Raw genomic sequence first — 11,401 nt, 5'->3', positions numbered from 1 at the left:
AAAGTTTGGTACGGTAATGGTAATAGATTTTTCCAAACCGAAAGTTTGGTACGATAATTGGTACAAGAGTTTTGGTACGGTAACCGTACCGAACCCACCCCTACCCACTTCTACATTCTCTATCTTCTTTTCTCTTTCCCATTAAAAAAAAGGGAAAAAAATATTCGCACACAAAATATGTAGGCGTATGCTAGTATTTAATACTCCAAGATTTGAAAACCAACACCTTAACCTTAGCTCACCTTAATGGGCCTTAAACTCACAAATATTCCGCGCCCTGATTTAGCAACCCCGCGCGCGCCAGCGCGCCAAGCTCAATTTTTGTTCCCGCTAAAAATGTCAACTTTATCAGCATCTCCCACCCGTTTCTTCCCGCGTGTTAAACCTTGCCCGCCTGCACGCCATTTCCATTGTTTCCCAACACAATGCCTGCCATCGCCAAACGCAGCCTCGAGCTCAACGACGACAGCATGCCCGTCCAATGGGAGAGTACGCCCGATGCTGTCAGATCCGCCGGAGATTCGACACCTCCGAGGAGGAGGCTCAGATCCAACTCGTCGCCGATGAAGCTGAGCCCGATCTCCAAGCCCATGAAATTGGAATCGCCCCGAAAGCGGCTAAGTGCTTGCGCCAACACTCAGGCAAATGTGAGATTCGATTTGATGTTGAGATGTTGAAACCGGGAAGTAGTTGGCGAGACTGATTAAGTTGTCGATTTAATTTCGTTGATTAATTTGGAATTAATTTCAGGGAATTGAGAAGTATTTCACCCAGAAGAAGGTTCAGACTGTGTGCAAACCAGTCGAAAAATCAGTTGAGAAACTGAAATGGAACCCGAAAGGTGAGTATTTTTCAAGCGAATTGGCAAATTGACAAATTTTGTTTGTTTGGCATTTAAATTGGCAAATTGGTTTGGTTGGATTTGTAGATGGCAAGCAAATCAGCGAGGTGAAGGAGGCATTGCATGTTTCAACCGTGCCGCCAACTGTTTCATGCCGGGAAGATGAGCAGAAGAGGGTTTTGGAGTTCTTGAAGCAATGCATAGAGCAAGAGAAAGCTGGGAGTTTGTACGTGTGCGGGTGTCCCGGGACCGGAAAATCGCTGTCCATTGAGAAAGTGAAGCAGGCTTTGGTTGATTGGGCGGGGGAGGTGAGCTAATTCCTAATTGCACCTCAATGATATTATGTGCTTAGTTGTACAAATATTGTAGAACCTTTAAAATGTATATGATTAATTGCCATGTCCGAAAAGTGTGTTACTTCGATACAAAGTGCTAATTAACACTGGGAATTGTTCTTATTGCCAGGCCGGATTTGAGGAACCGGATGTGTTGGCTTTGAATTGTTCTTCTCTAACAAAGACTTCTGATATTTTCACTAAGGTATCGAAGCTCGAAAGCTTATTCTGTTGTTGGTCGTAAGTTATAACAGATGATGTGCTCACATTTGGTTTGCATTGGCAGATACTTGGTAAAGACCAACCGCCGAAGAAAGTTAAAAGCAAAACCTCATCCCTGCAGCTTCTACAAAATTTGTACTCCCAGAAGCCTTCGTCTTCTAGAAGGAAGATGACGTAAGTAATTTATCCTTGTTCAAACACAAGCTGTGCGCAATGTTTGACGGCCACATAAACACGCGTTGGTCTCATCTTGGTACTTTGGATGTAATAAAGAGTGGTTATACTGAAATGGTTTCTATTTTATCAGGCTGGTAATAGCTGATGAATTGGACTTCTTAATTACTAAAGACCGGGCGGTGCTTCATGATCTTTTTATGCTCACAACGTACCAATTTTCGAGATGTATACTCATAGGTACTGAATCTAGTTGATATAAAGTACGGTCAATTGAAAATTTGTAGTTATATGTGAAGGCCTCATATTATATATGGTTTTGCAGGAGTGGCAAATGCCATAGACCTAGCCGATCGTTTTCTTCCAAGACTTCAGTCACTAAATTGTGAGTTGAATAGCTTTTGTTACCTCGTTTTTGTTCAATGAGAAGCTGGACTGTATTTCGGGTGTAGTATTTACTAACAACTAGTACGCTTACAAATTCTGTTCATGTTCTAGGCAAACCTATCGTTATTACTTTTCGGGCGTACTCTTATGACCAGATTCTCAGGATTCTTAAGCAGAGGCTAATAGTAAGTTTGGGCCATTCAATCATGAATTAATCACGAGCGTGAATTAGGAATACTTTTGTTCTCCCTTGCTGTGGAGTAATCAAATAAGAGTTGTTCTCTCTTATTGTCTCGGTATATTTAACGAGTACTAACAGTTATTGTGTTACAACAGACACTACCTTACATCGTCTTTCAACCACCAGCATTGGAACTTTGTGCCAGAGTGAGTTTGCTATTGTTATCATATTTTCTGGAAGATCCTTAATTATTTAGATGTTGTCAATCTTTATATTACATGCATATAGGCTGAGTACTTACTATGAAAAATGGCAGAAAGTTGCGGCTGCATCTGGAGATATGAGGAAAGCACTTTGTATTTGCAGGTTAGTTTTGTTGAGTCACATCATAAATTCTACAAAGGGTGTTTGAATTTGACCATTCTGGTTAATTGTAATAGACATGGGCTGTGCAATTGTAAAGGTGCAAGTTAAGAACAAGCACTTTAGATTCATCAATGCATCCGATAATGTACATGCCTTGCAAAGTTACGAGTCATATTAATGTCAGAAACTGCATCTATATATGTCTGGCGGCTTTTGACTATTTTTGTAGGAGCTTTGCGTGGGATTATGAGCCTAACTGTTCCTAACTGTTTTCCAGGAGTGCAATTGAGATTCTGGAAGCTGAGGTGAAAGAATCTACTGATAACTTGAATTCATCACAAGTAGTGGACGCATTCGTTGAGCAGCAGACGGCTCCTGCTCCAACTCCTGTTGGGAAAAAACAGGAGATTGATGTTGTAAGTGATCACCCTGGTCCCCACATGCTTCAGAACTTATCCGAATCAGCAAACTGACAGATGTCATGCATTCATTTCAGTTCATTCATCCGTTCCTGCAACAAGATTTCACAAATTTTGCAGTTCCATTATCTTTATTTGATTCATTTTTTTTAACTCCAAAAGTTTCAAGTAAACACTTTCAAAACCTAAAAGTTTCACAGTGCGTACATTTTTTTAAAACTATTTACGTTCTAAATTTTCACTAATGTGTGTTGCAGGTGACAATTGGTCATATGGCTTCTGCTTTGTCAAAGACATTCAAATCACCAGTAGTGGACACCATACAAAGTCTTCCGCAACATCAACAGGTAACCCTTTTTCTAGTGACTTGTACTTGTTGAATGTAGACTATGGGATTTTTAAGTATTCCAATAGTTCCGAGCCATGAAACGAACTTAAAGATTGGCATCCTATCATTAATTTTAATGCAAGTGTCCTATTTCACCACAGATTATACTTTGCTCTGCCGTGAGGCTTTTCCGTGGAAAAAAGAAGGATTCAACTGTATCACAGGTATGTTTCCTTTCCATTGTTTGATGATAAACGATAACAGAAGCATGTAAAATTTACGTTACTGATTTCTGTATTTTTCACATATTTGCAGCTAAATAAATCTTATATAGACATCTGCAAATCAACACTAATCCCACCAGTTGGAATTTTTGAATTTTCAAGTATGTGCAGAGTGCTAAATGACCAGGTAAGAAAATATGTCTGTTAGTATAACATTCCTTGTATTGGGATTCCCCGAAAATATGCTATTAGATTTGAATGCGAATTTACAACTTGGTAACGGAGAAACAGGTTACTTACTGAGGCATAATCTACGTGCAGGGGCTCCTGAAATTGGGCGGTCAATCTCGAGATGAAAAACTTAAAAGAGTGACAATGAATGCAGCAGATGAAGCAGACATCACTTTTGCATTACAGGTGAGGACACAATATATCTAAGCCTCTTATAACTCTGCTTTTCCTTTATGTTATATTCTTGTAATTTCTTTCAGCTTGTTGATGATTACCTCTATATGAATGAACAGGGAATTCGTTTCTTTCGGAACTGTCTTCAGTAGTTACATTCAAAGAATATGTAATCCAGATTTTTCTTATGCTCAATACTTGCGGCTCTGATTTCGCACCTGCTTCAAAATTCAAATACAAGGTCTGAAACCTTCCTTTTTACAAGTTTCTCAAAATACAATGTCTTGAATACGAATTGCGCATCTCATATTTGGAACTGAATTCTTCAACCATAAAAACGAACACGTTAACATAGAGTTAGCAACATGCTGGTAAAAAGATTATCCATTGCACAGTTGAAATCGGAGTCCTATGAAGACTTTCCTGCAGATAATTTGTGTGCTAAAGTTACTATACCTTGGAATCCAAGTATTGACCATTTACTCATCAATATTTATCTTGCCAGTTTCCGTCACAGGTTGCTTTATATCTTATAGTTTCATATTACTGTCTGAATGCAGATTTCCGACGATGAGATGCATCTAATTTCAGACCGGTTTCCGCCAGTAGTTCAATTTTGCCATTTCATTCTTTAAAAAGATGACAGAACAAAACAACAGAGAAAAGTTGTTGAATTAGTTTATGTTATACATGTAAGTAATATAAAAGATGTAACTTATTTTGTATAAACATAAGAATGTAACTTTGTCATTGCTTTTTGTTGTAATACATTCTTCTTTCTTAAAACATAATAACGTTTATTTATTTACATGCTTTTACTACAAAGGTTTAGGCTGCGTACATAGACGTTCCTCCGACATTCAGAAAGCAGGGAGCTTTGTTCGCTTTTAAGGTCGTCCTTTTGCTACAAAGATATATATGGATATTACTAGGATCAACATTTATCACAAAACCACATAAAATAAAGTTTCTATCCAACGAGAGTGTTCCTGATGGAACGAAGTTCAGATTCAGCATCACCGATATTCTTCAGTCGAATTGTAGGGGATTCAGCAGAACAAGCGATTCCAATTCTAAATATTGAACTCAAGCACGCCTTAGTTTTTGGAACTCCCATGCTGCACTGATCGGTGCCTCCTTGAAGAAGTGGTGCATCCACAATCTCGGTCACACGCTCAGGGATAGCCATCTTGACAAAATTATGGAGGTTCAAGTTGTTGCTAAACATGTCATTGGTGGGTCTCTTCCCCGTGAAGATCTCCAGCAGTAGAATGCCAAAGCTGTAGACGTCTCCATTTGTCGACGCCTCGCTTCCCATTCCATACTCTACATATATTGGTAAAAATAAGAAATTAATACTGATCACAACCGTAAATAAATAGCTTTGCTTGTATTGTGCAAATGGGATGAGGATATGTACCTGGAGCAGCATAACCAACCGTTCCTCTTATACCGATGGAACTTGTCTGAATCTGATTTTCCGAAACATTACTTGGTAATTGTGAGAGAAACCGTGCTAATCCAAAGTCCGAAACATGTCCAGTCAACTCGGTGTTCAAAAGAACATTGCTTGGCTTGAGATCACAATGAACGATTGGTGTTTCGCAATGATTATGAAGATAATCCATTGCACAAGCAACATCAATTACAATGTCAAGCCTCTGAAGAAGGTTTAAATTCTTGGATGCATGATCTCTTACCTCTTCAATTCCAGTAGGCGGATGCAGCCAATCTTCTAAGCTTCCGTTGTCCATGTACTCATAAACCAGAGCTTTGAAGTCATTACCATGAAAATCAACACTTGAACATGCAGTTAGAATCTTAACAAGATTTCGATGCCTGATATTTCTCAGAGCCTCACATTCCGATACGAAACTCTTCGATGCTCCATGGCGTAACAAGTTAAACACCTTCACTGCAACAAGGTGGCCTTCATCAACATCGTCGTCGTCGTCACTGAGAAGTCCTTTGTACACAGACCCGAAACTACCCGCACCCACCAAATTAGCCGAAGAGAACCCATCAGTAGCTTTGAGGAGAGTAGCATATGATACTTGTAAGAATGAGCTCTCTGAAGTAGTCAACGGAGTTTGTTTCCTTTTCTTTCTTGACAAGCAAACAAAGATACAAGACAACACCATGACTAGAAGAGCAATCCCGGATGCCAAAAGGATTTTTTCCAAGCTACGAGATAATCCTCCTTTCTTAAACTCTTTGGACTTGCACTTGGGCAGCTGGAGAATAGCAATACCGCCGCAAAGCCTGGTGTTGCCAGCTATTGAAATCGCACTTGCATTCTTGAAAACACCTCCAGTTGGTACTGCTCCCCAAAACTCATTGAACGATAGGTTTAGATTCTTTAACAAGATAAAACTGCCTAAAAACTTTGGAATTTCACCTGACAAGTTGTTGCGCGAAAGGTCTAAAGAATCAAGCGCTCTCAACGAACCCATAGATGAAGGAATGGGGCCCTGAAAGATGTTGCCTTGCAAGTTTAGGAAACCTAAACTCACACAGCTACCAAGGCTAGGAGGAAGTTGTCCGGATAGCATGTTATCAGAAACGTCCAGCACACTCAGACTCTTCAAGTTTCCAAACTTTATAGGCAGTGGACCGGTGAGGTGGTTTGCTGACAAGTTCAAAGAAATTGACAAGGAGGGAAGGCCAAAAACTTGTTGGGGTATTGCGCCACTGAGGTTATTATCTGAAAGATCCAACATTTGCAGCTGCTGGCATTTCCCTAGGGTTGAAGGGATGATGCCCTGAAGATTATTACTTTCCAAGAAGAGTTTGTTTAACTTGGTTAAATTTCCTAGAGAGGACGGAATACTGCCCGATAATTTGTTTGTAGAAATGTCTAATTCTACTAGCCTTGAAAGCTTTCCTATGTCAGTCGGGATGCTACTCGAGAATCTATTACTCGACATAGCCAACGATTCCAAGTTGATCAGATTCCCTATGCCAGCCGGGATGCTTCCATGGAGCGGGTTCTCGTATAACCAAAACTTTTGAAGCTTGGTTGAGAGATTAGAGATTGATACCGGCAATGTCCCTCCAAAGTTGTTACTATTTATCAACAACAACTCTAACTCTGTGGCATTGTTCAAATCTGACAGAAAACGCATGTCACCATCGGCGCCACTTCCGAAGTGATTATATTGAATGTTGAATCTCACAAGCTTATGAAGTTTCTCAAAATTCGGCAGTGGTCCGATTAGGTTGTTTAGTGCAACGTGAAATGCCGTTACACTAGTGGAATTGGACATTGAGAGAGGGATTGATCCGGAAAATTGATTGCCGGCGAGGTTAAAGATTTGGAGATTAGGGAGAGTTTTATCCAAATCTGAGGGAATACTCCCTTGAATTTGGTTATCTACGACGGATAAAGTAGTAACAGCAGAGAGGTTATAGATGGAGGGAGGGATTGTACCAGACAACTTATTAAAGCCCAACGAAAAAAATGTTAATTGTTTCAATCTGCCAAGAGAACTTGGGATATCTCCGACCAAATTATTCCTGTAGACACTAAGGGCCTCGAGAGATGAAAAGTTCCCCAAAGACGGAGGGATCTCTCCGGTTAAATTATTTACTTCTACAACAAATGATCCAAGCTTCGGCAACGCGCCGAGTTCCAAAGGAATTTTGCCCACCAGCTTGTTGTAACCTAAATTTATATCGTTGAGACTGAAGCAATGAGAAATATTGTCAGGAATGTGACCAGTAAATGAGTTATCAGGTAGACTCAGTACCTCCAGTCTACGCAAGTTCCCGATTTCGGGAGGAATTTCATGACCAAATCTGTTGCTGTCCAGCACCAACTCCCTTAGGAAACTTAGGTTTCCAACGTGTGGCGATAAGGATCCCGCTAGGTTTTGAGATGGTAGGCTCAGCTTTGTGACCCTTTGGCCATGTCGTCGACCGCATGTGATGCCCGGCCACATGCAGAAGTGAACGGAACCGTTCCAGGAGCTCATGATCCGATGAGGGTCGTCCGTTATTTGAGATTTGATGGCTAGCAACGCCAGCATATCCGTCTCGTTCCCTCCCGGTCTCGGTTGCATGGAGCTCCAACAGCAAACGAAGAACACTGCACTGAAAAGTGAGTACATTAGAATCAATTTCACAAGCAAAACCCTCATTTTTTGAATTGGTTTTGTGAGGTTGGTTGTTTGTGTTTGTGTTTGAGACAAACCATACTTATAACGTTGTCAGTTATGGCGTTATGGGTGTGTAGTAGTTACATGTTATCAATCTGCAATAAATTACAAAACTTAGTCATTTGAGGCGGCCAATGCTGCAGCCATGGAAATTAGAAGGTGGTGGGGGATTCATTTCCAAAATCAACTAGACTTGTGTACCGGACCGTGTTTCTAACACACTGAAAAACCTCATTTATAACTTATGAAGTTGTCAATTATGACCCTTATGAGTGTGTAGTAGTTACATGTTATCAATCTGCAATAAATTACAAAACTTAGTTATTTGAGGCGGCCATTGCTTCAGCCATGGAAATTTGAAGGTGGTGGGGGTTCATTCCCAATCAACTACATTTGGTGTATCGGGCTGTATTTCTGATACATTAAAAAATTTCTCCTATAACTTATAACGTTGTCAATTATGGCCCTTATGTAGTAGTTGCATGTTATAAATAGGCAATAAATTACAAAACCTAGCCATTCGACGCGGCCATTGCTGCAGCCATGGAAATTTGAAGGTGGTGGGGATTTCATTCACAATGTGGACATACATATGGTTGTGTTGTAAGGGGCATGAGAAAGACTGTAGTAAGAAGTTAGGGTCCGTTTTATAATTATTTTGTATTTATTTATTTTTATTAAAAATAATGAGAAAATATAAGAAAGAAATGAACGATGAACCCTAACTGTAGGAACAACAACGTATTTGAACTTAGGAAGGTGTATTCAATTGAGATTTTGAGGGATTTTATTTCTTTTAATGAATCTAGGGGTATTCAATTAGAATTTAAGTGATTATTTGAAATTCAACTTGTATTCAATCATGATTTGGTTTATTAAAATTCTTAAAAATCTGGGTGTATTCATATAAGATTTTAAAGAATATAACATTTCAGGTGTATTCGATTAGAAATTTATTTTAAAGAATTTTAAAAAGTTTAAATTCCATAAAAATCTATAGATTTATAAATCCATTAAAATTCCTCAAAATCTCAATTGAATACACCCTCTTTAGATGCAAAAAAAAAAAACATTGTTCTAACCAATTCGACTAAACTCAAATCGTTTATAAGCATATATACGTACACGTGTGTGTGTGTACATTACATCATATACTATAGAGCTAGCATTATGTGTGAAAACACACATGCAATGATGTGATAATTGAGTAATATTTTGGTGAGATGGCATCACTGCCACATGATTTTGTCAAAATTTTATTAAATTTAACACTACCCCAAATTAAGAAGGAGTAATTAGAATTTCCTATATTTTTTGCAACTTGTTTACACATATGTATATTCTTTTTGTTTGTGAAGGAATATATATATATATATATATATATATATATATATATATATATATATATATATATATATGTATATGTATATTTCTTTACAAAATTTGATTAAGATGCTTTGATAAATTGCCAACTCAATAATTTTCACATATGGGAATTGTTATTGACACTCTAAAAATCTCATTCTACACTCCAAAATTTCTATATTTGGGAAGAAAAATACACTTGTGAGGAGTGTATAATGAGATTTTTGGAGTGCTAATAACACTTCCCATATATATATATATATATATATATTCATTTGTTATTTAGTACTACGGTTTAGTGATATTCCTCTTCATTTGTAAGTGAGATGTTTTAGGTTCGATTATTGTCAAAAGTGAATTCGAACCAATTATTATGGTTAGCCCAATTTGAGGCTTAGCCCACTCACTCGTCCCTTAGTGTAGATAATATTGTATGTATATATATAAATATATAAATAAATACACACACACACACACACACACCAAATGGGGGTGGAAGCTACTTATCTACCGACGGTGGTAGAAATTATGAGGACAACAGTCAAGACTACAGTCATTATTATCATTGGGCTTGCAGATATCATACCAAAGGCTATATATAACAAGGAAGAATTCAATGAAAGCTTGATCGGTATTTACCTTGAATTTGAGATATTCAATAAATTGGCTGAGAGTAAGACATTTATGCCATTCAAAATCAATTGTTATAAAAATATTCTTCATAATGAAAATAATGAATTAAAATTAATGATGCAGATAGGACTTGAAAATAGTTTTACTAAAACTGGATTGTAAACTAACATTTTTTGCCTATTGGCAATTAATGAGGAAAACAATGGAGCTCGCATGCATCCTTGATAATAAAATACAAGTGTTTATGATTTTTGCTGGATATAGGATGTAGCTGAATATTCTCTTCTGTTCTTTTCGAATACGCAAAAGTTCAGCTTCGGCTAAAGCCCTCTTATTATGAGACCGAAATCTCCTTATGTAGAAGAGTCTCCATGATTGAGGCGGGAATCCCGGCTTGCATGTGCTGTGAGTTGTAAAAACTGGCGAATGATGATGCTTTCACTGTTGAATCACGCTACTGATTTGATGAAATGATGGATGAATAGTAAAAGTGATTTTACTATTCATAAATAGTACTTTGTCAGAATGATTGCTGCTATTACTGATGTTGTCTTTTGGTGTCGGGATCACATGGCTACTACTGTACGATTTACATGGGTAAAAACTGAAATGGATATGAATTATTACATTTTGAATTCAAATCTCAAACGGGTCTCAAGAATCCTAATAATCGGCCCACTTGGCAATCTGACTTGCCGTGTTGACCGGTTGTTGAGACGATGCGCCTGATGAATCAGAGTCTGTTTCTTCTTCTTCTTCATGTAGCAAGGCTGCTTCTGCCATGAGCTTCTGGGCTAAGTCTTTGAGTTGTGAGGACTTTTCTTTTTTCTTTGAACTGGAAGACTTGGATGATTTGGATTTTCCTTTAAGGGAGGATGAAGGACTAATGTCCGATAAAGATTGTGTCTGTTCTGGAATATCTGGCAATGCCTTCATTGTTGGTGAAGAAACCGCTAGGACAGGAACAATGGAGAATTCGTTGAGGATCAAGTTGATGATCTTTTGATGGTCGAACTTATCCCACCATTTAACCCATATAGAACGATAAATTTCACCTGTTTCAATTTCATAATTCTATTTCATAATCCAAGGGAATTTGTATTTTGCCATAAATAACGGTAGAAGGGTAATTCTGTCGTCAAAACGGCTGCGATCAAATTTCTTCTGGAAACCAGCTGAGAATACTTGCATAAGATCTTCTGGTAGTAGGCTGGCTGTTGGGCCGTGAGCATACCACTATTTAGGAAACCAAGATGGAAAATTTAACCTGAAATTTCTGTCAAAAGTGATGAACCATGAATGACTAAAGTCAGTTGATTGATGAAGGAAAATATTGGTCCAGACTTGGATGTAATCATACTAAT

General features: G+C 38.3%; 2 protein-coding genes across 2 annotated transcripts; one reads left to right on the top strand and one right to left on the bottom strand.

Moving 5' to 3' along the window:
- Positions 1 to 363: 363 nt before the first annotated feature.
- LOC126615888 (cell division control protein 6 homolog B-like) lies at positions 364 to 4,686 on the top strand. Its single transcript, XM_050283816.1, has 17 exons — positions 364 to 647; positions 751 to 841; positions 929 to 1,149; positions 1,307 to 1,381; positions 1,463 to 1,572; positions 1,706 to 1,812; positions 1,898 to 1,957; positions 2,071 to 2,144; positions 2,296 to 2,346; positions 2,457 to 2,506; positions 2,784 to 2,922; positions 3,183 to 3,272; positions 3,415 to 3,477; positions 3,569 to 3,664; positions 3,799 to 3,894; positions 4,002 to 4,123; positions 4,443 to 4,686. The coding sequence occupies exons 1-16, from the start codon at positions 426 to 428 to the stop codon at positions 4,032 to 4,034; spliced, it is 1,578 nt and encodes a 525-aa protein (XP_050139773.1). The 5' UTR covers positions 364 to 425; the 3' UTR covers positions 4,035 to 4,123; positions 4,443 to 4,686.
- Positions 4,598 to 8,092, bottom strand: LOC126615887 (putative receptor-like protein kinase At3g47110). Its single transcript, XM_050283815.1, has 2 exons — positions 5,303 to 8,092; positions 4,598 to 5,208 (listed from the first exon to the last, which is right to left on the bottom strand). Exons 1-2 carry the CDS (start codon positions 8,019 to 8,021, stop codon positions 4,853 to 4,855), a joined length of 3,075 nt encoding a protein of 1,024 aa, XP_050139772.1. The 5' UTR covers positions 8,022 to 8,092; the 3' UTR covers positions 4,598 to 4,852.
- Between the last annotated feature and the right edge of the window lie 3,309 nt (positions 8,093 to 11,401).

The sequence above is a fragment of the Malus sylvestris genome, chromosome 3 (assembly GCF_916048215.2).
Source record: "Malus sylvestris chromosome 3, drMalSylv7.2, whole genome shotgun sequence".
Lineage (NCBI taxonomy): Eukaryota > Viridiplantae > Streptophyta > Magnoliopsida > Rosales > Rosaceae > Malus > Malus sylvestris.
This window is presented reverse-complemented; position numbering and strand designations above follow the sequence as displayed.